At 43.8% G+C, this 27,643-nt stretch overlaps 1 protein-coding gene across 1 annotated transcript in view; it reads right to left on the reverse strand.

The window, feature by feature from the left end:
* Positions 1–27,643, reverse strand: part of wdpcp (WD repeat containing planar cell polarity effector) — a gene marked incomplete in the record, with an annotated part of 85,909 nt that overhangs the window by 13,968 nt on the left and 44,298 nt on the right. Inside the window, 5 exon segments of the mRNA XM_034209956.1 lie at positions 5,345–5,408; positions 6,435–6,558; positions 7,981–8,169; positions 15,758–16,334; positions 25,258–25,452. Coding sequence (XP_034065847.1) covers positions 5,345–5,408; positions 6,435–6,558; positions 7,981–8,169; positions 15,758–16,334; positions 25,258–25,452 — 1,149 coding nt within the window.

Genomic DNA, 27,643 nt, shown 5'->3' on the forward strand with positions numbered 1-27,643 from the left:
TCAGGGATGCTGTGGATAACCCTCAGCTGGCTAAAGCCCCCACAGCTGGGCCTGCACCCGGCCCTAATACCCCCATATTGTTACCCTGCTTTTGTACCCCTGGAGGAAAAGGGTGGGGAGCAGAGAGGGAAAGAGGGGGGAGGATAAGAGAATGAGAGAGGTGCTGAAATTGAAGAGTATGAATGGGAACAGATTGGGTAATTATAGTGCGGTGCTGCCTGCCCTCTGTGGCGAGGAGTTAGGAGGAAATGTGAAAATGGCCGACAACAAAATGGCCTCAAAAGAAGCTAAATCGGCTCCCAGGACTGAGGTGGCTAATTCTGTGAACGAGGACATGGCCCCTCAATTAGATATGAGTGAGGCTTCCTAATTGATAACAAACGGAAGATTAAAACAGGAGAGGAGGAATTACGCTGACATGATAGAGAGAGAGAGAAACAAGACGTGGAGAAGGCAGAATTGACTACAAGGCGAGAGAGAAAAGGAGAGCGGGGATAGAGAGAGGATGACAGACAGAACAGAACAATATGAACATTTGAAGCCGGGGCGCTTTATTCCAGCTTAGCTCCTCATAATACTGTCTGAATCTGGAGAGAGGGAAGAATAAACGAATGAACAAACGAGAAGCGAGGGAGAGAGAGAGAGGAGTATCAGCCCGACTAAGAAGGGATAACAATAATACTGCATATAAAACCATCAGATATTACACCTCTTATTCCCAGACGCTCAAACGCGACACTAATCTTATTTATATAAGAGCTTTAGGGGTTGCAGCGGCTGATAAAGAGGGGTGTTTTAGTGGGCCGTTTTTGGGGAGTGGAGGCGAGGGGGGGGGGGGGGGAGATGGTGGACACTAAGAGGCCGATATTGACTGATATTTGGGAAATAAATGAGGGATTAGGTCAACTGGCACACAGCAGCGCTTACGACACATTAATAGACGGGATCATGTCTGGATGTTTGCAGGCTGTCAGGATCGATGGGATGTACAAACGTGAACGTTAGACATTGTGTGCACAGATAAGATTATTATTGAGCGATACAAGTATCAGCTCATTGTTGAGAGAAAGAAAAGTGCAGCGTATGAACCACGCAGAGACTCCACGTATACAGTATGTGCATGCTGTTGTGGGAAATGATGTTACATTTTTAAGAGAAATTCATTTTCAGACTGAAACACGTGATTAAGTTGAATTGTTAAAAGCATCCAATTGTTTTCTACTATCATTTGTCTTTTTAAAGTATTTACACGATAGACATTTAGTAGAGAATGGTAAACAATATGTTGCATTTGGTGTAGAGAAGTGGAAGTCAGGGAATGAGAGGAATAGTGTTACGGCCGCAATTGTAATAGTTTCGAAAATGTACACATATTTTTTGTATACTGCAATTTTATCTTTAATATCATCGGTATATTGATCGGAGATTTTGCTTTGGTAACATTTTACAAATGGCTTAAATGATAAGATTAATTAATGAGTGATTGTGGACTTGTCTGCACTTCTTCCAAGACGTATTTCTTCTTGCCTGAATGTGAAATACCAAAAGGTCGACTTTATTTAGGTTTTGAGGGACTGACGTAGAATCTTGATAATTACTTTTGATGACAAAACGTTTTTTAAGGCTTCATTGCAACCCCCTGGACATGGTAAAATGTCACAACCCCAATATATAGAATATATACATTAAAGACATTTGTCCCAGCAATTCAAAGTACAACAAAGTACTAAAATGTTTTAGGTGGGATTTCCCTTTCCCAAAAACCCACAGTCAAATCAAATATTGGCAATTAGACTGGACACAAATCCACATAGGCACAAGCACGCAAACATGAAAATACATTTTCACTAATTAACACTCGGCATAATCCCTGGACATGAGCACATATGCTGAAACTGCACACAGGCCACACACACACACACACGCACACACACACACACTTGTTTTCTGACACACCTGTTATCCAGGAGCCTTGTGTTTGAACACTTCTATCAGATAGGTGTTAAGGACTTAACGATTTAATAACGCTAATTATTCATCTGAGCGACAACAATGAGTTTATTGCAGAAGACGTGCGATACCTCCGAGCCCGGCGTCAGATAGGGAGGAAGATAGGAAGTGAACCCAGTGTGAGCGTATCTAACAAGAAACAGTACAAGCCCTCATTGGGGAACAAAAGCAGAATCTGCTATCACACAATTTGATTTAATTAACAAGCTACATCAAGAGGAAAAGACCCAGGAAGAAGAAGAGGAGAAAGAGGGAGGGAGGTGGAGAAAAAAACAACTTGTCGCCGGCTTGACTCGGCTGACGAATGACCTAATTAGTTACATTATCGACTCATTATCAAAGGCTAATTAGGGCGCTACAGAACAGCGCCAATTATGGGGAAAAACATGCAAATGACTCAGTATAACCCCCTGCTACTTCCTCCACATACATCCCCCAACTCCACCTCCACCTCCCCCAAAACACCCCCCAACCAACTGTTCCTCCTCCCCTTCAATTTAGCCCGACACTAAAGTGTTTCATTTGAACAAAAGGCTTCTTTTGGAGGCTTGGAGGGCTTCTATTGTTAGATAGGAAACAATGGGGCTTGAGGGCAGGGGGTCTTGTGATAGAGGGGGGTGTATCATGCTGGGCATTTTTTACAAGAGGTGTGTGTTATCTGCGTGTGTGTGTGTGTGTGTGTGTGTTATCTGTGTGTGTGTGTGTGTGTGTGAGCATTGTATCAAGTCGATGGTGCGTTATTGAGTTCTGTGGGCACGTTTGGAAGTTAGAGAGAGTTGTGTGGGAGGCGGGGGTTGCCCTCATTAACCCCCCCCCCCCCCCCCCCCCCACCTCCGCTCAATCAGCTGACCAGCAGGTTAAGGCAACAACACAACCTAATTAGAGCGGAGGACAGAGCGAGGGGTGAAATGTCAACGTCCCGTTTTTTCTTTTCTCTTTGTGGCTCTTTGCCGATGACGCGCTGCTGCTCTCTTGGTCGCTGGCTGAGCGCTCATTGTGAGTGAACTTTGTTACACATCGAGGGTCACGAGTTAGTTATTATGCTCTAGTCTGTTGTTTTTATAGGGTCAGATGTATGGAGATTTATATAATGGCTACAACTAAAGGGTTTACAAATGCTTTCTTATTATGCCTTTTACATTTGTTTGTATACGAGGTGTAAAATAGGACATGTGAGAAGAACTTGGAGAGATGTCACCTTGTTGATCGTTTTTTTGCTTGTGTCTATTAGCTTTTATCTGCTTTTGTGTCTGTTTTAATTATGCATATCGGCTTTAATATGTGCTGTTGTCTTTTAATGTCATCAACCTGCCAGAGACTGCAGAGGAAAATTAGCTCCACTAAAGTGCTTGTGTTAATTACTGTGCAATGTGCCTTTTTAAATAAATGAACCACTTGATACACTAACTTTACAAAATCAGGTTTGAAGATCCAATACTGCACCTTATTTGTACAATTACTCTGATTACTTGTGAGCTGACCCCCATTTGTTCATAGTGCCTTAAATTGTGGCCTATGATTTGTAGTTGCATTCTCTTACTGGCTACAGAAACTGGGAACATTTCATATTAGTCACTAGATCTTCATGTCCAACTTGATGGTAAAACCGATGTGAAAAAGTTTTACAATTGTCCCTGAAATGTCATTCTTCTCCTATTATTATATCTAAAATATATATGAACAAATGTGTCCTGACACCGACAAGGATTTTTGACAAGCTAATTTAAAGTACATATAAACGAACAGTATGTGTGGGAATATTTACTGTGCAAGGAGGGAAACACTTTGTTGACATATCACGTTAGAAAGTATTTCAAACCCAATGCTACGAATTATTTGCAGATACGATTCCAGCTCCATCTCCTGTTTCCCCCTCACTTATCTCGACACCTCCAAAGTGACGGAGCAAGACCTTGTTTCGCTTCCCTCTCACCTTTTTTTTGTCATATAGCTTTCCATCCACACCATCCTCCCCTCCTCTCCACTTTGCACCCCCCGCCCCCCCCCCCCCCCTCTCCTTCCTTTGCGCTCTTTCAAGGTCCACAGGCTCGACTCCACCTTTTCAATTCGGCTTCCCAGCAGCACTACTTAGTGGGGAGGTAATTGGAACCAGTGCTATCAGTGTGATTGAGGGAGCAAGTGTGTGTGTGCCTGTGTGTGTGTGTGGGTCTGTATTAATGTCTAGGGTGTTGGTGAAGCATGGAGCAAAAGGGGGCCCCATGAAAAAAGGGGGTCAAACGCATAGAAAGAGCATTTCAGCGTGGAGTGGAAGAAAGAGCGAGTTAGAGGGAAGAGGAGAGGAAAAGGCCGAGCCGAGGCCATGGAGGTTGTGAAAAGATAGGGGCCCATAGCGAGATCACACCTGCTCTCTGACACACACACACACGCACACGCACACACACACTCACACACACACACACACACACACACACACACACACACACAAAGAAGTTTTAAATGCAACATCCTTCTCTCTTTTCGAACATTTGCTGTGTGTATAATTACTGTCAAGCTCTCAAATAAAGGCAGAAATGCCATAAAGGAAAACATTCTTCAATGAATGGACACAATTCCTGGTTAAGTAGAGTTCTGGTAGTGAGTTGCTGGCTATATTTGCAAACACATTTGTTCACATTTTAGTATCTTCAACAAAAGTTGTTTGCATATGTATACCCTCCTTTACCTGCTTTTCGCTGAGCACCTGTGTGAGTGTTTAAGATCCGGGTTCATACACTTTTTCACCAATGATTTTCAATGACTTCTCCATGACTTCTACCTAATTTTCAATTACTCTTTCTCAGGTACCACTGAAAATGGTTTATTTTAACATGGAACAGGAAAATAAGGTCTGCAGAGGAAACATGTTGTGCCTATCTAAAACAAATCCAATAGGCTTACTAGCTTCTACACGCTAAAGCAACTCAAATCTCTCACCAGCAAAATACCTCAACAGTTAAATGCCATTTTAAGTTTCATTACTATACCATACAGTATGTATTATCATTATAGTATTACTATTTCGGCGATTAGATGAAATATAAATGATATTTGATGCAACTTTAGTTACATTTCCATGACTTTTCCAAAACTTTGGGAAAAATATTGTTTTCCAAGGCCTGGAATTAGCATTTTGAATTTCCATGACTTTTCCAGGTTTTTAATGACCCTGGAAGATGTGTATTGAAATCCTGTCACATTTTTGTTTCATTATATAAAAGCTTTGTGTTGACAAATGACTGAATGGATTGACTTCAAAGCATCCCATAGTGGAGGAACATGTGTGTCACAAGTGTGTGTTGCACTTTGTAAGAGAGACATTTACTTTTTCACTCACCATAAATAGATCTCTGTCTTCTAAATCTACAGCGAGGAGGAAGGCCTTCTCAAAGCGCTGGTGTCTGCAGAGAAAGTAGAAACAGTTAAACAAGAAAAGCAGCAACAGCCTGTCTATAAAGAACTATCATCAATCCAAAAAAAATACACGCTTTTAATTATTATTCAAAGATAGGTCTGTAGTTCATATGTCCACCTTTATAAGAGACACACACTTCGATCCACACACACCTCTGCATACAAAACTCTCAATAATTGAACTGAGAGTAGCGAGTCCTCGTCCTATCATTGAGAATTAAACTAGGGAGGGAGCGAGCGCTGTATCTCCCGGCACAAAACACCTCAACTTTCCCTCTCTGGAGCCAACATGAAACAAACAAACACACACAGAGAGAGAGAGAGAGAGAGAGAGAGAGAGAGAGAGAGGAGGGGAGGGGGGGGGGCTTTCTTCATTTGATGTTGATGGAGAGAAAAATAATGCAGGTAGGTGATAAGAGAGGAGAGCAGGAGGGATGCCAAACAAGGCTGGAGCTACAGAGGAAGAAGAAAGAGAGAGAGAGGGAAACGGGAGGTGATGCAGGATGGAGAGCGCTGAGCAGTGAGTGGGAACAACAGGGTCTATTTCAGTCAAACAGCCGTTTCAAAAGGCTCTCATGGCAGAAGGGAGAATGAAACAACAGTCTAAACAGGTGCATGTGAGGTGCTTTGCCTTGTGAATGACTCAAGCTGTGCCTGCAACGAAATTCAAAAGCTATTTCCTTTTTAGCATTTTTTAAATAGCAACACAGCGGCAAATAGGCGGTGTTAAATTGTATCTGTGATGGATGACAATCCCACAAAGACCCTTTTCTGGACGATTTTTCTTATTCTGATTATTCTGCTAATGCCTTGAAATAGTCTGTACATGTGTGTATGTAGAGCTGCCATGAACATATGCAGCAGCTAATGTTTATGTATGTAATTTAAATACACTAAGCTCTTATAGACCCGACCTTGACCTTTGACCCCTCCCCCTGTAGAGTTATGCAAAGCTAATTTCTCCATCAGACGATCACATGAGGACCCCAGCAGCACAGAGTGGGTGGTGTTACCTGAGAAGGTGGTGAAAAAAGCGGCGGGCACACTTGCTGATGGGCTCCCTGAACTCCAGTATCACCACGTCTGAGAGAGGGGCGGGGGGGGCGTAAAACACCCCGAGAGCGGCCTCTAGCAGCGCTAAGGAAGGGACAGAAAATACATTTAAAAAATCTATAAAGTGTATAGGGTTTAATTTGATTTGTTTCAGCAAAAAATGTTGGCAAGCTATGAAATAAAATACAATAAAAACGTCTGAAATAAAGTATTTTATAAACAAATTATACATTTCAGTTTACACAGATATGGCTAATAAAGGGTATGTTGGGGAGATTGTAGCTGGCTCTTTTAAATCCTTTGCTGGTATACATATTGAGTAACTTCTTGTTAAACAGTAAATGAGATCCTTAAAGACCGACACATAGAGCCACTATAGAAGTCTAACTCTCTTTTTATGTTAACATGTTCTAATTAACAGCACATTTTAAACAACAAATGAAATGCAAGTGTAGGTAGAATACCTATAAACTATTATAGTTTTTCATTTACTTGGGACATAAATGGTTTGTGAAGGTCAGCGGGCTAATTTAAAGACCGCAAACCTTTATGCTATACTGCTGAGCTAACACCGTAGTATAAACTGTGATAAGCTTGAAACATTGTATTTAATCGTACTAATGTCAGTCAAGTGATGTATACAGGGTATATGCAGGAAGCCTGAAGTCAGATGTAATCCCTTTCAAGACCCTTTCCATACATTTTAAGACCTCATCGCCACTTTGAGTTTTAACCGGTCACATTGGCGACACACTTCACCTCACATTGACTATATACAGTATTGATTGTCCTTCCTCCTTATCTTCCAACCATTTGGACGCTAACTTGCATTTCCCCATAACGATGTTGTTTAACAACCGGCGTAAACGGACCTTCGCGATATCAAGCAGTGAGCGCGCGATGTCCTGTTCAGATGACGTCACATCCAACGGGATGCCATCAATAAACTACACAGAATCACACTACACACCTACGCAATGATTACATTCAGGCAGACTGTAGAATACAACCTCTTTGGACCATTTATATACTTATTGAAAACAAGCTACAAAATGTAATACCTTGGAAAATGCCGTTTAATACTTTTTAATAGCCTTCATTTTGGCTAAATTGATTAATCAACTTTTAATACTTTTTAAGACCCCGCGGACCCCCTGTCTTTGGAGTTACTGCCTCTAAAGGTTGGATGTAAACTAAATTGAAAACCAAAACCTGTCTGCCCACTAGGGCTGCTCAATTAATCGTATTTTAATCGCAATTACGATTATGGCTTGCAACGATTACGAAAACAACGTAATCGAATTTTTTTTTTGGTTTTTCAGTTGAATTATACTTAAAGTTCAGGGTAATCAACTGTTAAAAACATACTGTTCAACATTTTTATCTGCAATAAATGGATGTTTTCAAAGTCAATGAATAATCGCATTTAATTATCGCAATTACAATTATTGACCCAAATAATCGAGATTATGATTTTTGCCATAATCGAGCAGCCCTACTGCCCACCCTCTCTCTCTGCGTTCAGCTCCAGCCTCAGCAGGTGGTTGGTGATGGAGCTCAGCCCTCGATGGCACTCGTCTCCCATGATGCTCCAGTCAATGGCCTCCAGGACGCCCAGCGCCTCTCTGACCTGCCCACAGCGCAGCCGCTGCTGCAGCATCTCCCCGAGGCCCACCAGGCCTCCAGTCAGGGCTCCTAGAACATCCAGTGAGATTGATTTTAGTTTATTAGAACATGAGCAAAAAAAAGAACATATTACAAAAAAAAGTATGTTGTCGATATTATTTTATATTCACACAGTAAACTTCATCCCGATTTCCAATAGTTGACACTACAGTAAGTGTGAAAAAAAGCAGCTTCTTAAACAACTGAAATTTCCAAAAATGTCTGTAAACAAGGAGAAGCAGTTTTTCCTAAAGCCTGAATATTATATGGTGCAATAATCCTGTAGAATAACTCGGAGCACCTACTTAAGCTAAGTAAGTGTCCGGCGCATCGGTCGAAACTCTGAAGCAGCACTAGATCGGTTAGACTGACATCGACCTGTCAATCAATTAGGCGGGAAGTCTGTTTAATCCTGTGTGTGTGTGTGTGTGTCCAATCTATTTAAATACAACACAAAAACATCGAGCATACAGTATGTATGAGATGAATGCAACAACAGATTTTGCCTTTTAACCAGAGGCAATTGATTATGCTTTTGTGTGTGTGTGTGTGTGTGTGTGTGTGTGTGTGTGTGTGTGTGTGTGTGTGTATGTGTACATTAGGACTGCCTAATAAGGAAAGGATGAGGTTTTATACCCTTCCTGGTAGTAAGGGTGTCTCGTTCTGTGTGTAAAAGGTGCGTGTGAGATTGTGGCTCTATAGAGCACACATATGGGAAGAGACAGTGTTGAATATCCGAGGTGATTAATGTCCATTGTGCTTACGGTACTTATAGTAAAATGAAACCACCAAATTCAAATGCATGTTGCCATAAACGAGTCATGTAACGTTTTACCTCGCTGTAGTTTGGCTTATGTCAGGCCGCGTGTCGCTAAATGAGAGTTCGAGCTCTTACTAGGTACTTTAAACAAACCAAAAAATCACCTCACATCTATTTCATGACACAGGTGCGTCAGAAAGGGAGGAATAGTTCAAAAGTTGTAAATAACCTCCTGCACACTATCAAACTTGTATAATTTTGTTTTACTTGTACTAAATCAAAAAGGTCTAGTACCAGAACGTTTTTTTTTACAAAAACGTTTTTTTTTGCAACTTATAATGTACATGTATCTTAACTGGATATATCCCAAATTAGTGGACTAGCTTAGTCTGATGTGAGACTGCAGGAGAAAAAATAATAACTGGAGTATTTTGTTACAAATATTTAGAATATATTTGGTTTACATCAGTGAAAATCAGGCATTTTCTAGGAGATTTAAGCATATTCCTATAAATTAATGGCTAAATTAAGCAATGTCCAAAGTTTCTAGACTTCATCTTACCCTCTTATATATATATTCACTAAACTAAATATTGACACAGCTGTTGTTACGGTCAGGACCGTGCAGCTGATCACTGACAACGGGCTGGGCTGCAGGCAGGCAAAGTCACCGCTGACTCTGTCTAATTAATTGAAGAAGTTGTGTGTGTGTGTGTGTGTGTGTGTGTGTGTGTGTGTGTGTGTGTGTGTGTGTGTGTGTGTATGTGTGTGTATATGTGAGTGTTGTCAGTGTATATATGTGTGTGTGTGTGTGTGTGTATATGTGTGTGTGTGTGTGTATGTGTGTGTGGAGGGAGGGTGTTTGAGCAATTAAAATGACAAGCTGGCAATTAGCAAGCCCCCAAATCCCCTTAAGAGTGGGCTAATGTGGCTAATACATCAGCTGAGCGTAGTGCGGTTTGTGTGTCTACTTTTACATGTGTGTGTGTGTGTGTAGTGGTCTTTCAGTTGGGCGTTAACGTCTGCTCTAAGCTAACTCTAAGAGAGACAATGGATCATTGTGGAGGCGAGGATAAGTCAGTTCTTTCCCACACCTGTCTACACGGACTTATTTGATCAGCGTCAGACTGTCAGACCCACAACAACACAGAGCAGCAGCACAAACAAACCCTACTGAGCACCGTCAACATGACAAGTACACGTCAGAGACAAACTGCTGACAAATAGTTCAACTCAAAGTATAATAATAATGAAAGCTGAGCATTAAAGTCGACCTTAAATAAGAAGAAATCAGCCATTAAAACTGTACATTTAGTATCCTTTCTTTTTAGAAATCAGAATATCTAGAAATAGGAGAGGAAACTAGTTGATTCTTTAATTAAAGGATGCCAAAATAGTCGATTGAACCCTGGTCAGTTTTAACTCAAATTGTTGTGATAGACTTGAAGTGCTTTACTAATCAAGTTAGCAAGCTGTGCATTTGAAAAAATAAACCGTATTGATGTTACCTGCATGTCCGTCACATTGACTCTGATTCTAACCCTCTCATGTTCTTTACTAGTTGTATACCAGGTTATGTAATTATTCCTACTTCAATATTTCACGTCCCTAAAAAAAAAAAACGGCAATTGTCCTCGTTCAGCACATTTCCTGGTCTGCCCTTCCTCAGCCTGTGCCGGTGCAGCCCAGCCGTGGCCAACGTGTGCCCAGATGAGATAACTGGGTGCAGGCAGGAGGGTGAAGGGGGTGGTGTTGGTGATGGGGGGGGGGGCACCAGGGGGCTGCCTCCATATGGAAAAAAGGAACTTGGAGCTCAGCCAAGTCTTTCTTCCTCGCCGTTTCCCGACTCACTCATTCTGTCATGTAGCGGGCCTTATGAAACAAGTCAATACAGAGAAGGAGCGCAAGCAAACAAACAAATGAGTTGGAGTGTGTGTGTGTGTGTGTGTGTGTGTGTGTGTGTGTGTGTGTGTGTGTGTGTGTGTGTGTGTGTGTGTGTGTGTGCTTGCATAGAAGCACAGAAATAGAATAATACACACACGCGTGTTAGTGTGGGGGGAAGAATTATCATGGAGAAAAGACGTGCAGTGACTTTCTTCATCAAAACCTTGGCAGACGATCAGAGGAAGGGAAGCTATTGTTGGAAGACACCCTCCTCTTTCCCTGTGCATACAGGCAAACACAGTTGGATACACACAGTTAAACACACACACACACACACACACACACACACACACACACACACACACACACACACACACACACACACACACACACACACACACACACACACACACACACACACACACACACACACACACACACACACACACACACACACACACACACACACACACACCACACACACACACACACACACACACACACACACACACACACACACACACTTCTACCTTCCTCCATCCACCCCCTCACTCCTGCTTTCAAACTTCGGTGGAGAGCTACTGTCACATCTTCTTTCCAAAGTCACAATTAAAGAAGCTGAATGTGTGTATGTATGAGTGTGTTTGTGAATGCGTGTGTTGGAGGGTGAGGTGGCTGCTTTGGAAACATTTTGATTGGCAAACTTTATCTGGGGGCCCCGAGGGACTGCGCAGCCACTGTAAACGATTTATCGGAAAAATGCATCCCAGAATGCACCTGGGGGGCTCTTGCCCCGGGGCGATTATTGAATGACCTCTGAGAGCGTGACTCCTGCTAACCTTCCCGCCCGTCAACAAATTAACTTCCCTCAGCAGTGAAGAGGTAAGAGTACGACCCCGTTCAGCCGCCATTGTTACACAGAGGGGTTCAGATACTGAGGCAGACCCACGACACAGGGAGAGCCTCTGAAGAGGGGGGGGGGGGAGGTTTGCACATAAGGTTGAGTCAAATATAAAGGTAACAATTAGGGCTAGTAACTTTAGGTTACATAGAAAAATACTAACTATAAAGATAAGATACAATAAGATAAGATAAGATGGTACTTTATTGATCCCAAATTTGGCAAATAATGTGTTGTGGCATTAGCATAAAAAGACACGGCATTGTACAATACAAATTCAAAGGAATAAACAAGAAAGTATAAAATATACATGTTGAATTTAACCAGGTATTATATATACATATATTCAGATCAATTGCTTATTTATGTTTTAAATAAAGGTGAATGTATTATTGTATTAATATCACTCTATAACCATAATACGTTACATAGTCGATCTGTTAATTGTAGCTGTCTTTTCAAACTAAAATGGTCCTGACGTCCTCCACAGTGGACATACTGTAACATTTAAAAATCAAATTAAATTAAAAAAGTCTAAATTAGGTAGGTAGGAAATAAAAAATAAAGACATTTTTTTTACAATTTTGTACAATGTGGTTAACGATGAGCTGAGTCGTGTTTCCAGATGCACCTGTTGGTTTTCTACAGTAAACTACAACTGCATCACTCTAACACCATCCATCCATCCATCCATCCATCCATCCATCCATCCATCCATCCATCCATCCATCCATCCATCCATCTTCTCCCGCTTATCCGTGGTCGGGTCGCGGGGGTAGCAGTTCCAGCAGAGAGCCCCAAACTTTCTTTTCCCTGGCGACATCAACCAGCTCCACCTGGTCCTAGGTCTACCCCTTGGTCTCTTCCCAGCTGGACGTGCCTGGAACACCTCCCTAGGGAGGCGCCCAGGTGGCATCCTAACTAGGTGCCCGAACCACCTCAACTGGCTCCTTTCGACGTGAAGGAGGAGCGGCTCAACTCCGAGTCCCTCCCTGATGACCGAACTTCTCACCTTATCCTTAAGGGAGACACCAGCCCTGATCCTCATCCCAGCCGCTTCACACTCGGTTGCGAACCGATCCAGTGAGTGCTGAAGGTCGCAGACCGATGAAGCCATTAGAACCACATCATCTGCAAAAAGCAGTGGTGCAATCCTTAGTCCACCGAACTGCAGACCCCCTCCCCCATGACTACGCCTCGAAATCCGATCCATGTATATTACAAACAGGATTGGTGACAAAGCGCAGCCCTGGCGGAGGCTAACCCTCACCGGAAATGGGTCCGACTTACTGCCGAGGACCCGGACACAGCTCTCGCTTTGGGAGTACAGAGATTGGATGGCCCTGAGTAGAGACCCCCTCACCCCATACTCCCGCAGCACCTCCCACAGTAACTCCCTGGGAACTCGGTCATATGCCTTCTCCAAGTCTACAAAACACATGTAGACCGGATAAGCGTACTCCCAGGCCCCCTCCAGGATCCTTGCGAGAGTAAAAAGCTGATCCGTCGTTCCACGACCAGGACGGAATCCGCATTGTTCCTCCTCAATCTGAGGTTCGACAATCGGCCTGACACTCCTTTCGAGGAGCTTAGAGTAAACTTTCCCGGGGAGGCTGAGTAGTGTGATGCCTCTGTAATTGGCACACACCCTCTGATCCCCCTTTTCCGACTTCCACGCAACGTTGATGAGACGTGTCAACCATGACAGTCCCTCAACACCCAGAGCCTTCAGCATTTCCGGGCGGATCTCATCCACCCCCGGGGCTTTGCCACTGTGGAGTTGTTTGACGACCTCAGTGACCTCCCCCCGGGAGATTGGTGTTGATCCCCCGTCATACTCCAGCTCTGCCTCTAACATAGAGGGCGGAGTTGTCGGGTTCAGGAGTTCCTCAAAGTGTTCCTTCCAACGCCCTAACACTCCATCAGTTGAGGTCAACAACGTCCCATCCTTACTGTACACAGCTTGGATGGTTCCCTGCTTCCCCCTCCTGAGGTGTCGGACAGTTTTCCAGAACAACTTTGGTGCCGCCCGAAAGTCCTTCTCCATGTCTTCTCCGAACTTCTCCCACACCCGCTGCTTTGCCTCGGCCACGGATGAGGCTGCTGCCCTTCGGGCCTGTCGGTACCTTGCAACTGCCTCGGGAGTCCCCCGGGATAACAAATCCCTGAAGGCCTCCTTCTTCAGTCGGACGGCTTCCCTGACCACCAGTGTCCACCAGGAGGTTCGAGGGTTACCGCCCCTTGAGGCACCTAGGACCTTGAGACCACAGCTCCCCGCCGCGGCTTCGGCAATAGAGGCTTTGAACACCGACCACTCTGGTTCAATGTCCCCAACCTCCACAGGAATGCCCGAAAAGCTCCGCCGGAGGTGTGAGTTGAAGGCCTCCTGAACTTGGGCCTCCTCCAGACGTTCCCAGTTCACCCGAACTACACGTTTGGGCTTACCAGGTCTATCCAGAGGCTTCCCCCGCCACTCGACCCAACTCACCACCAGATGGTGATCAGTTGACAACTCCGCCCCTCTCTTTACCCGAGTGTCGAAAACATACGGCCTCAGGTCCGATGATACGATAACGAAATCGATCATGGACCTTCTGCCTAGGGTGCTCTGGTACCACGTACACTTATGAGCATCCTTATGTTCGAACATGGTGTTTGTTATGGCCAATCCATGACTAGCACAGAAGTCCAGTAACAAACCACCACTCCGGTTCAGATCAGGGGGGCCGTTCCTCCCAATCACGCCCCTCCAAGTGTCTCCATCATTGCTCACATGTGCGTTGAAGTCTCCCAGCAAGATTAAAGAGTCCCCTTCAGGAGCCCCATACAGGACTCTTTCCAGGGTCTCCAAGAAGGCCGTATACTCTGAACTGCTGTTGGGTGCATAAGCACACACAACAGTCAGAGTTTTCCCCCCCATAACCCGCAGGCGTAGAGAGGCGACCCTCTCGTCCACTGGGGTAAACTCCAACAACGAAGCACCTAACCGGGGACTTGTGAGTATCCCCACACCCGCCCGGCGCTTCACACCTTGAGCAACTCCGGAGAAGAATAGAGTCCAACCCCTATCCAGAAGTAAGGTTCCAGAGCCGACGCTGTGCGTAGAGGTGAGCCCAACCAGATCCAACTGGTAACGCTCCACCTCCCGCACAAGCTCCGGCTCCTTCCCCCCCAGAGAGGTGACGTTCCACGTCCCCAAAGCCAGCTTCTGTCGCCCGGGTCTCGTCCGTCGAGACCCTCCGCTTTCACTGCCACCCTTCTGGCAGCGCACCCGACCCCATCGCTGTTTCCCGTAGGTGGTGGGCCCGCGGGACCGCGGGACGGAGAAGCGGAGGTGTTGCCCACGTTGTCTTTTCGGGCTGGGCCCGGCCGGGCTCCGTGGCAAGCCCGGCCACCAGACGCTCGCCGACGAGTCCTCCTTCTGGGCCTGGCTCCAGAAGGGGACCCCGGGCTTCCTCCGGGCCGGGTATCCTCACTTCTTGTGTCGTCTTTCATGAGGTCTTTTGAACCAATCTTAGTCTGGCCCCTTGCCTGAGACCAATTTGCCATTGGAGACCCTACCAGGAACACAAGGTTCCAGACAACACAGCCCCCAGGTTCATCAGGGCACACAAACCTCTCTACCATGGTAAGGTGCTGGTTCTTCAGAGAGGTTCACTCTAACACAGAATTATTAAAAGCTAGTTCATGTCTTACTTTCAGAGGATCACGCATTTACATACAAATATATTTTTAAGCTCAAACTGGAGTAGAGACTGCTGTGTGAAATACTGATTTGTGTAAAAGCAATTAAATAGTTGATAGTGTGCATAAATCCCTATGGAAGACTTCTGAGATGATCAGGCAATTACTCAATTAGTCGATGGATGGAACATTATATGGCATTTTGAGTTCTTCTTTGTTAGATATCATTGCCACCCTGAATTGAAAAAAAACAAGTGATCTGAAGAAACCGCATTAGGATATGGGTCTTAGCATCGATGCGTTCGGACGTCACTGATCAGTTAATTGAAAAGTAATTCTATGTTGAGTTTTTTTTGCAATTTCTCATTTCTAAATCGTATTCCACCTACCGAGTCTGAATCTCAGGGCAGCCAATGGTCCCCCATGAAAGGCCAACATCAGCACATCTGCCTCCAGGCCCGCAGCCCACCGCAGCCCCTCCAGTCCTACGCCGCTCCGCAGGTGGTCGGCGAGTCTTAGCGTTTCCGCTGGAGCCTCATCCTCGGCTACCAGCGCCATCCTTACAGGTGCCAAGCCCACATCAAAGCACATCAGCTCCCCCTGCTCTCCCCCCACCAGCACCACGGCCCCAGCAGGGTGCCAGGCGAGGAGAGTGGGGGGTACGGGGCAGGAGGCCAGGAGAGAGACCCCCCGTCGCTGGTCAAACAGCACCAAGGAGGAGTCACTGAGACCCAGGAGAAGAGAGCTCTCAGAGGGGTGTCGTGAGCAGGAGACAGGGCGCGATGTTAGCGGGATGCGGGTGGAAGAGAGGCGGTGTAGGCGGCCTCGAGAGCACTCGTACACACAGCTGTCGGCCCAGAAACCCTCTCTGGATCCTGGAAGCTCCACTGTGAGCAGCTGGTAGGGCTGGAGGAGGCTGAAGCGGCAGTCCAGAGGGTTTCCTTCTGACTGGAGAGAGCCCAGCACCTTCAGAGGGATAAGAGGAATACATTTCAATAAGGCTTCAACTGATGCACACCTTCCTATAAATGTGATCTAATGCGACAATGAAGAATAACATATTTGCAAACTTTCGTTAATGCACATTCAGTACACAAATGTTTCAGGCAATGCTATCTGAAGTTGTTAGTCATATAATTGTTTAGCTTGAAAAACATCCACAAGTTGAACTTAACCTCCTATTGACTGCACCACTCATTGAGCTGTGTGTTTTGTAACTGAAATATATGGAAGTATTTCATAGATAGCCATACAATTAGTTTCTTAAATTCATGTCATCCAATACTTTGTTTCTAGTGTTTAGTGGCTAATGTTTACCTGCTTTACTTTAGCATGTTAACATTATCATTGGGGATATGTTTGCACACTTTAGATTTAAGGGCTGACATTTTTCTGATGCAACAAAACAAGTTAGAATATTTACAACCAATAAGTCTAACTATAGCACTGTTTAGTTATCAAGGAAACGCCTGCATATGTTTTACTTGATGTATCTGCAACATTTTAACTACAGCACAGAGGGAAGAATAGTTCCTGCAATTTCAAACACTTAAAGTCTAAAGTTTAGAATTAGTGTGTGGACAGAATTGTATTTATTTTTATTTGATGTCCTTAGTAGTTAAGTGTCTCTAAACATTGTGTAAGAAACACAACTGAATCTTGACAATCCAATATTTTTTGTTATTTTCACAATTTTAGGAAATGGAAGATTCTGACTTGTTCCAGTACTGCTGATAAACAAGCAAGAGAAAGGAATAGTTTGGAAAACATGCGAGAGAAAGACAGAGAAATGAGTCATACCATGGTAGCCACAAACCCCCCCGGAGATGGAAGAAAAAGAGCCTTCCACTTTGCTCATAAACACCCGGCTGTCAATCAAGACAACTAATGATAAGAGCTTAATTTTAACTCAAGGTCAACAACATATTCTCCCTGAGCATACCACAGCCTGGCACCCAGCACCCAGCGATAAACAACCTGCTTTGTTTACCTGCGTGAGGAGCCAAGACCTACAATAACATGGTGACTGACAAGAAACAAGTCCTTTTTCAAAATAAATAGAGTGATACATAGGGATGTAACGATACCAAAAACTCACGGTACGATAATATCGCGATAACAAGTCCACGGTACGATAATATCGCGATAACAAGTCCACGGTACGGTATTTATCACGATATTGAAAAATAAAGGAAAAAAAAAAAAAATTCTATAAGAAAAAAATGTTTTACTCGGAAAATGTTTCTTTATTAAATAATAAATCTGATTTGTACAGCATTTTAGTAGGATAGCAGTATTTTAAAGTGTCAAAAACAAAGTGACAGTAACAGACTGGAATAAGAAAACCAGTGTTTTTGTACCTACTAGTACTACCAAACATAGCAGGCATTTTCTTTGTGCCACTGCATCTCACAAATAAACAAGGACAATTAATAATCAGACCCTGCAATAAAATAAATCAAGTTTCACTTTAGTTTTTCAAGTAACTCAACTCAAACTCACTAGTCACTCACTCAGCATCATCAGACAGGTTTTGTCAGTCTCACGACGGTATTGGGACGTTTATTTACCACGATACCGCGATATTCGGTATATCGTTACATCCCTAGTGATACATGAAGAAAGCTCTGGATTTTTAGACCAGAATTCAGATTATTCGGACACAATGGCTCCACTAAGCCAGCAAGCATTGACACTGATGGAGTAAAGCCGTGTCACGGGTGGTAGTGTTGATAAAACACCCACAAGGACCCATCAACTGTAGGTGTGTGACAGGAGACACACAGTCACTAACAGAGCGTTAGAGGAGGGATTTCACCTAACCGAAGCCTCTATCAAAACCCTGCATTGACCGTGGCAGCTTTGCCTACATGAGCCCATTTCTTTTTGCCGTGCAGACAGAAAGAAGGATGCCTGTCTTCCTCTTCTCTCGCAAAGCTGCCTGGTCCAGTTTTTTTGGCAGGCATTGCCAAAAAGGGAATTAGATTGAGGAAGTTGTTGTTTGTTTTTTTGCCTGCCTGTGGTCTACAGCAGGAGAGAAGCAGATGACTGTCCTTCTGAAAGCTTTCTTTCCCACTCCATAATCCCCCAGAGCTATAGCTCCTGCTGCCCCCCAGGGGGTGGGTGCTGTGTGTGTGTGTGTGTGTGTGTGTGTGTGTGTGTGTGTGTGTGTGTGTGTGTGTGTGTGTGTGTGTGTGTGTGTGTGTGTGTGTGTGTGTGTGTGTGTGTTTTTATTTGCGGCAGCAGGAATGAGGGGCTCAATTCACACTGAAAATAATGAAACGTTGACTCTAATTAAATGCATTATGTCAAGAGATTTCACATAAGTATTAGGTTAGTTGAAAGCAACAATATTACGTTTAAAAGTGATGTCAGTAAGGGTTGGGGTATCCTATAGGGAGGGTAGCGCTACATTTCTCCAGGGACAAAGTAACACAAGCATTTCACAAACTTGCACACAAATGCGTAGGTGGATGCTTCGAGTCGACAGAAAGCGGTGACAGGAATCACAAAACCTACTTCCGTTCAGCAAACCCTAACCCCCCCCCCCCCCCCCCCAACACATCTCATCCTCTCAGCTTTTCATCCTGTGCCCGGCTGCTGGTGCCCGCCTGCTGTGCCAGCAAGCCACCGTGGCACCATCGGGGATGAGGTGCAGCTGATTCAGCTCTGCCTCCCCCGAGAGGTGACCCTCCGAGGAAACAAGAAGGGGGAGAGAGACGGCTAAAGAGCAGTGAGGAGGAAGTACTGCATGGCCTCATTCAACCTGCAACAGCGTGTATTTTAAAGAGTTCAAGACCAATTTGCGCTTTTATTTAGAAACATATGTGACGATGGAGAATGATTTCTCACACCCCTGTCCACAACTCTAATTGAATGTACTGCCAATTCATATCACAGTCTTCATCACAATTGGGTATTTGCTCCATTTGACAGTTACTATTGATATTTGAATTATTTTTTTCACACCACGATCAATAAAAGCATTTTCTAGCTTCGCAGGGCCTCACAAATGTATGCATTGATTTATTATTCCTTGATGTTACTTGGATGTTTGAAGATGCAGTTCATTATGCAGCCGATTAAAGGCTAGTATGGCATTTTATTACCCAATAAGGAGCTCCTTAATCTCTAGTCAATATTTCATGAAGGCATATATAACAGCCCCTTTACTCTGGCTTCGCGGACATCTAAGTTGTCAGTTTAAGATCATTTTAAACATGTATACCTTGTAATCAGCATCAAATTCCCTACATGATTTGAGCTCAATTGGACCAGGAACTGAGTTTGAGTTATTTTGAAGTGTTTCATAAATGTGCAATATTTGAAAAAGATAGTCAAAGTCTCAAATGTGCTACATACAGTAGGACATTAAGAGCAAAAACTGCATCCCACGGAGTATTACAGTGAGCGCAGCAGCATTTTGACTCCGGGTCATTTGTACAGCCATGCTGTTCACATTCATGTGTACTGAGCAAAGGCAAGCAAAAGGCCCCTGAAGGCAACACAGCTGATTGGGAGATTAGATTATTGGCACTCAAGACTTTCAGGGTCAAAGTGGGGGTTCACTCTTTCAAAAGAACTGCGAATACTCATGCCATCGTAAGCATGATGAGACATGATGATTGGCGAATGATGACATAAACCTTTAAATGCCGCTGAATATTATAAGAACTCTGCTACAAACTATAAATGTTCCCCTAAAAAAGCGTGGACAGTAGACAGTTTTCTTGGCATTGATATCGCGAAACTGTCTGAAAACAACAATGTCACAGCTCTGTATTACATACTGCCACATGAAACATGTATAATAGAAATACACTTTGGAAGTCAAAACAACAGCCAGTCTTTAAACTAAGTGTGGAGAAAGGACTTCTGAAATACAGTATTCATGTGTCATTTAAATATATTCATAAAAAGCTTTGTTTGCCTGTGAACCCTCCAGAGTATGTTGTGGCAAGTTATTGTACTGTATTCCCCGGTTCTGAGAGCATAAAATAGAAAAATTATGAATAAGGTCCAGAAAGGGAGTGAGTGAAAGGATGTGCAAAAGAGACAGAAAAAGAGGGCGACAGACAGACAGAAATATGCACAAAAGACGAGGAGAAAGAGAGAGAATAAAGTGAGTTCAGAGAGGGGAAAAGAGGGTGGGACAGACAGTGAGAGAGAGAGGCCTCTAGTAAGTAGCTTTCTCCTGGTTATTGGTTTCAGTGACTGGTCAAAACTATTCTTCTCCATTCTTCTTGTCTCTCTCTCGCCGGCACCTTTCTTTCCCCCTCCGTGGCGTGAAAGATAAAGTGGACGGGCCCAACTGTGTGGCTGGCCCTTGTTCACAGCAGTGGCCTTTTGAAGCCAATTTTCCAGCTCACGGAGCAGAGAAAGACGGGCAGAGGGACTCGGAGGAGAGTCGAGGGATGAAGGGATGAGGGCTGTATGAGGGGGAGGAGGAGGAGGGGGCGGCTGAGAAGTTTGAGGTGTGTGAATTAGGGTTAGTGTTGAGGTACTGATGTGAGAGAATGCCCAGATACAGCAGGATTACGATGCAAAATGTTCTTCACACCTAAACTGCCATAATTGGCGCCTCTGAACATAATTGTAGAACAGAGGGAACGTAATTCACTCGACCTGAAGCAGTGGAAGCAGTGCAGCTTGGGGGTAATTCTGCACTTTGGGTTCCACACTGAACTTTTCATGGTCCACTTTACTGTTTGATTGAAGTACATGCTTCAGTTCTGCACATTAAAAAGGACGTATTGTGCAAAAGTATAGGTTAATATTTGTAATTTATTTCTCTACTGCGACAAGTTTCCATGCTTTAATGCTCAAAATGTTTCTATACTGCCTCTCATACCCTCTGTCTGAAACCAGAGCCCAATCTGCTCTGAGGGCCAGCTGCATTGGGATTGGTTGACCGCTTAGAGATGTCCCGCCCCTTAGCCAATCAACCTATCTATCTTAGCTATGCATGTACAGCGGGAGTGTCAAACTCAATTTCATCACGAGCCACGTAGGATGTATGGTTGCACTCAAAAGGCCGGTTGTAACTTTGAGACTATATCAAAAATACATATATAAATATGTAATATATATAAAATAATGCATTATATTACATTATTGCCTCTGCAATGGATTATTATCTGATAGGGTAATAATTTCATAATTAACTACGTCTGAAAGCAGAAGTCTAGGGCAAGTAATTGCAAGTCTATTCAGTGAGAATGTCACAAAATCATTTAAAAAGAAAAGCTAAATTCTGGGGGGAAAAAGTTTTTTAAAAAAGGTGACATTTTGAAGGAAAACAAAGTGACATAAAAAAAAGAAAGAAGAGATGCATTGTGGGACATGTAGTTTATGGGCAACGTGCTTCTGTAAATCGCCATGTAACCATATAATAAACATATAATATTCTTTCAGAGCTCTTGTGGGCCACATGAAATGAAGTTGTGGGCCGGATTTGGCCCCCGGGCCTTGAGTTTGACACCCCTGATGTACAGTGTGTAGTGTAGAGTGTTACATAGTGATGTCATATGTCGCGAAAGTAAACGGGTCCAATGGAGGCGTTTCAGGCAGGGAGAGGGATAGAAACTCCTTCTGAAGGGAACACAGGGATTCTACCCTTTGCAGACCGTTTACATGCACTAAAACCTAAATAACACACTACAGGAAAGGGAAAACCACAAAAGGCATAATAGGGCTTCTTAAAAACAGCAGCTTTAACTTTCTGAGGCAAAATTACCCAATTTAAAGTTGTACATGTAGCTTTCAAATACAGTCTTAATTGTACTGTTATGGATGAGATGAAGTATAGATTGACTTATTCAATTATGTTTTCCTTCGTTGCGAGTTATTTCAGTCAAGGTTGTCTTGTAATGGACAATCTGTTTTGGTTTTCTTGTTTTGCCAAAGGAAAATCCCATGCAGCACAGAGCTAATAATTAAAAGACAACAGAAATCAGAGAAATGCAGATCAAACAGCGGCAGGGAAACTGTTTGGTGACAGATAACGGGATAGTCATACGCTTTTAAATGTTCACAAACATAGACACGGATATGACAAAAAAAGGCGGAAAACATTCATCTGGTGTTTTCCTTTTATTAAGATTATTAAATGGTTTGTTTGTGTGTATGTTTGTGTTTAGGGGGGGGGTGTAGGGAGGGAAGCATGAAGGAAGGATAATTAAAACTGTTAACTGAATGCATTAAATCAAACTATGTACTGTATGTGTTTTTCTCTCCTTCCCCCAGCATGCCGTGGCTCCACTTATCAGCATGAGGAGGGGGGGCATACGAATTAAGACCACATAGGGAAAGAAATCAGACTTTTATAAATGCCGAGAGACTGGCTAGAAAATTGGCTTAGTGCGGCAGATAGCGTACTGAACAAAAGGAACATATATATGAGCTTGAAGTGATTGAAGTAGCTGGCGTCTCCCGATGTGTGCCCGGCGTTTGATTCTCGCCACGGCTCTTACATAAACTGCTCGCTTAATTTCACACCGCGCATCTGAAAAATGACAACAAACGCTTTCATTAGAGCGCGATGCCGCAGCCCCACGAAGACACTTTAATGTTCTTGAAGCGTGGAGGAAGGAAGGAGGAGAGGAGGATGTGGGGGGTTGAAGGAGACAGTGAGAATAAACTAGGTGAAGGAGTGTAGATAAATGTGAAGAGCGTTCCAAAAACAAGTGAAAGCAGCAAACAGCATCTGCTTTGCTTATTTCAATATTCATGTGCCTCCCTCCCTCATTCTGCTGCGTGGATTTGTTTTCCTAGTATGCAATTGGTAACGCTCATCTCCCTTCTCTCTCTGCTGTAGTGAAATATTTTGCATACGCTTACCGATACACAGCATGAGGAGTAGAGTTAAGCTCAGTTCGGTAATTTGGGATCTTTCATGTGCTTTTGGCACGAAGACAACCCTACGTTGACACAGAATCAGGTCACGGGTAGGGTTTTGCCAGAGGCCATGAAGATGTGTGTGTAAAGTGTGTGAGTGTGTGGAAGTGTAGGCGTTCTCCTTCACGCTGAACCACAGCTTAGCTTCTCCGGTGTATTTCACATGGTGATGCATGGAGGTGCAACACAGAGGTGCCACCGACCTAGAGGTGACTAACACACCGTCCCCAATCCCATCCACCACAACACAGGCCTCCACTCCAAACAGCAGCTTTGTTCACTATGTGTCCTTTCTGTGTGTGTGTGTGTGTGTGTGTGTGTGTGTGTGTGTGTGTGTGTGTGTGTGTGTGTGTGTGTGTGTGTGTGTGTGTGAGAGCAACTTAGTGTGTGTAAAAAAAGAAACTGCTAGAGTTACGGTGTGTTTACTGAGTTTAAGGCTTCAAAGACTCCTGAAAAGGTCATAAGAAAGCTTTAACTACACAGAAAGGACCTGATTAAGGATGATTTATGTTGGAAATGTGGAGAAGAACGTGGCACGTATATGCATGCATTTTGGGAATGTTCGAAGGTTTGTCCCTTGTGGAGGAGTGTTCTGGACTCTATGGGAAAATGGTTGAAATGTGATATTCCCACTTCGCCAAGACTTTGTCCCCTCTAGAGACAGGACGGTGACCCCGCATCTGAATAAATGTGTATTTAGAGTGTTAAAGACTGGCCTAATAACGTGTGCGCGGATCATTTTAAGATGTTGGAAGGACCCCTAAACTCCTACACTCAATATGTGGAGGGTTCAAATGATGGAGACTGCTGCATGTGAAAAGATGCTGGGAAGGTTGAATGTTCAAAGTGGCATGGCTAATGAACAATGGGATAGTTTCAGGAGATACATGTCTGGGGAAGGTGGAACCGTGTGAAGACACTAATAAGTGGATGTGGGACACTCACAATATCATGCACTCATGTGTGCTGCTATGACTGGATGTTTAACTCTGATGTATGGAAACTTGTCAATGCCTGTTTTTCTGTTTTTATTTGTATTTCTTTGGTATTGTTTGTTTTTTCTCTGAGTTTGTATATGATGTTGGATGTTTGTGCTTAAAATCCAATAAAAAAATGGAATTACAAAAAAAAGAAAGCTTTAACTATCCTGCGGTTTTAAAATATACTGAAGATTGACCTGTATATGGAGAGCTTTCCCTTGAGTCTCAGATTCTTCTTCCCTTCATCACTGTGACTTAAAATACTTCCTTTAGAATCAGTATCTCGCTGAGACTCGTTCCCAAAGGAGCAATCCACCATCTTCTCACTTGAGTTAAAGGTGGGGTAGGTAAGTTTGAGAAACCGGCTCGAGATGCACTTTTTGTTATATTCCATGGAATGCTCTTAACATCCTGATAGCAATGAATATCTGAAGTGCTTTGACAACAAATCCATAAACAATGTCATCTGTGGAAGCCGTGGCGCTGTAAAAAGCACGACCAATCATCTGAGCCGGCCCGGCTAAAATAACTGGATGGCCTACCTGCCTGTCAGCCTTCCATCTGTGCACAAACTTATCTCGTGCCCTCATTGGTCATGTGCGTGTTCGTGTGTGTTGGAGGAGGGGCTCTGTAAGGAAGTGGCAGAATTTCTCAGGTCGTGTATTTTCAAATTCTAGCGATCTCGAGCCGGTTTCTCAAACTTACATACCCTACCTTTAAGTAATTAAAGGGGCCCTATTACGATCATTTTCAGGTTCATATTTTGTGCCTCCGCTGAGTATAAAACACACTACAGGATGGAGAAAACCCCAATAAGCATTGTAGGTCCTTTTTAACATAACCTTAAATGAGTCAACATTGAATTTTGGTTTCACTTGGGACAGAAACAGCGATCTCCTGGGTGGATCTCTGGGGTTTGTTTGACCTGTACAACCACCCCATGTGTACACAAAGTTTCTAACCTTACCTGGCAACGTTTTCCTCGCTCTTTTTAAGCATGTGTGTGAATGTACCTTGAGGCCTTCAGCAAGCGAGCAGCTGAGCAGGACCAGGTTGTTCCTGTGTGTGTTTGTCAGGGTCCAGGGCCACAGCTCCTCACTGGGCTCCTCCGAGTCCCACCAGCAGAGCGCCATGTCCTGCAAACGGTTCAGAGCCAGCCGCCTGCTGAGCCTGCGACCCCCCCGACCGCTCACCTCCACAGACACCATCTGGACATGGAACGACACGTACAGTTGGTTTAGGCCCAAAATACATTTCTGACCTCCTGCTAAATTATGAACCATCCAGATCTCTCAGGTCTTCAGGGACTGGTCAGCTTTCTGTCCCCAGAGTCAGAACTAAACATGGAGAAGCAGCGTTCAGTTATTATGCTCCAAATATCTGGAACAAACTCCCAGAAACCTGCAGGTCCGCTGCAACTCTGACTACTTTTAAATCCAGGCTGAAGACTTTTCTTTTTGCCGCTGCTTTTAATTGAACTATTCACATCTTAAACTGCATTGTAACTTTTATTATGTATTTTGTATTTTAATGTTTATTTTATTAGCTTCATTTCATTTTTAATTGTTCCGTTCATGGTATGCACAACTTAATGTATAACAATGATTTACAAAACATGTCTCAATAAACACACCATACCCGAAAAGAAGCAGGGAGGAGAAAATAATCTTATATTAGCTGCCCCTTTCTCAAACAAAATAAAAAAATAGAAATAGATGGTCTGTCCTTGATATTTTCTTATTCACAGCCAATCATAACAGTATCGTAGGATAATAAGAGAAACACAAAAACATACAAAAAAATACTTAGTTCCCACTTGACAGTTAACGGAAAGAAACAAAACAACAACAACAACAACACCAAAACATCACATAAACAAGGAAAAGTGCAACACCCTCATCTGAGTCCTACTGGAGTAGAAGGGGGACATTATTAATCATAATAATAATAATAATGGGACCTGCAAATAAAGAACAGACATCACAAATACTTACCAATGCAGGACCAGAGTACATACACTTATTTATTCATCATGACAAGAAGACAAGAAGAACCGGTGAGGAAGAGGAAGAAGATGAAGACTAGCTGCTGTATCACATTCACCAGTAAAAGGGGAAGTTATCAGAGAGCCTAAGTGATTCACTCATTTGGATTCACCTGCCTGTGTTAACACCTGAAGGCTCTCAAACTTCTCCAGCCCCGAATATTACTCGTGTCCTTCCCCCATTTTGTTTTTGTTGATGTCTAAAGGTTGTTTTTTATCTTCCATTATTAATGTGTGTCTGCGTGTTTTGTTCTGTCGGGCTTGTTGTTTTAGTGATGTGCATATTTTTGGGAAGGTCCGCCACGCTCTACGGGCCACAACAAAGAGACGCACAGTAATGAGCTCTCGTGGCGCTGGGGGGGGGGGGGGCACACACGTTCACACATAAACACACACACACATGAATGCATGCATGTATGCACACAAATACACATGTACAGGCAGTGGGGTAAAAAGTGTATAGCACACACTTTTATAGAGACACACACACACACACACACACACACACACACACACACACACACACACACACACACACACACCCTTAAACAGTGTTCCATCCAGAAGCACTTTTAAAGCAGGTGAAATTGCAGGTCTTACACTGTGACCCTGCCTTTCATGAACACCACAGCTCATTTCTTCTTCTCACACACACACACACACACACACACACACACACACACACACACACACACACACACACACACACACACACACACACACACACACACACACACACACACACATGCATACCATGTATACATCACTTCAGGGGACATTACATTGGCTTACATACATTTCCTGGAGACTTATCCTAACCTTAACCATAACCAACACATGCCTAACCCTAACCCTACCCTTACCCTTACCCTAACCCTAACCAAGTCTTCACCCTAAAATTAATGATCCCCCTCATGGGGACCTCCATTTTGTCCCCATAAGGGAGGCGAGTCCCCACACGTGACTGTGTAAACATATTTAGGTCCCCACAAGTATAGTAATGCTAGGCCACACACACCCACACACACACACACACACACTCTTTATCTCCAGTCACACTCACTAACACAATGAAGCAGCTACCAGAGTCGATGACACACACACACACACACACACACACACACACACACACACACACACACACACACACACACACACACACACACACACACACACACACACACACACACACACACACACACACACACACTCTTTATCTCCAGTCACACTCACTAACACAATGAAGCAGCTACCAGAGTCGATGACACACACACACACACACACACACGACCTGTGTTACAGTGTATAAGAGTGTCTAGGGTCTGACAGAAAGGCACGTTATGAAAGCAGTAATA

This window comes from Gymnodraco acuticeps, unplaced genomic scaffold (genome assembly GCF_902827175.1).
Source record: "Gymnodraco acuticeps unplaced genomic scaffold, fGymAcu1.1, whole genome shotgun sequence".
NCBI classification, from domain to species: Eukaryota; Metazoa; Chordata; class Actinopteri; order Perciformes; family Bathydraconidae; genus Gymnodraco; species Gymnodraco acuticeps.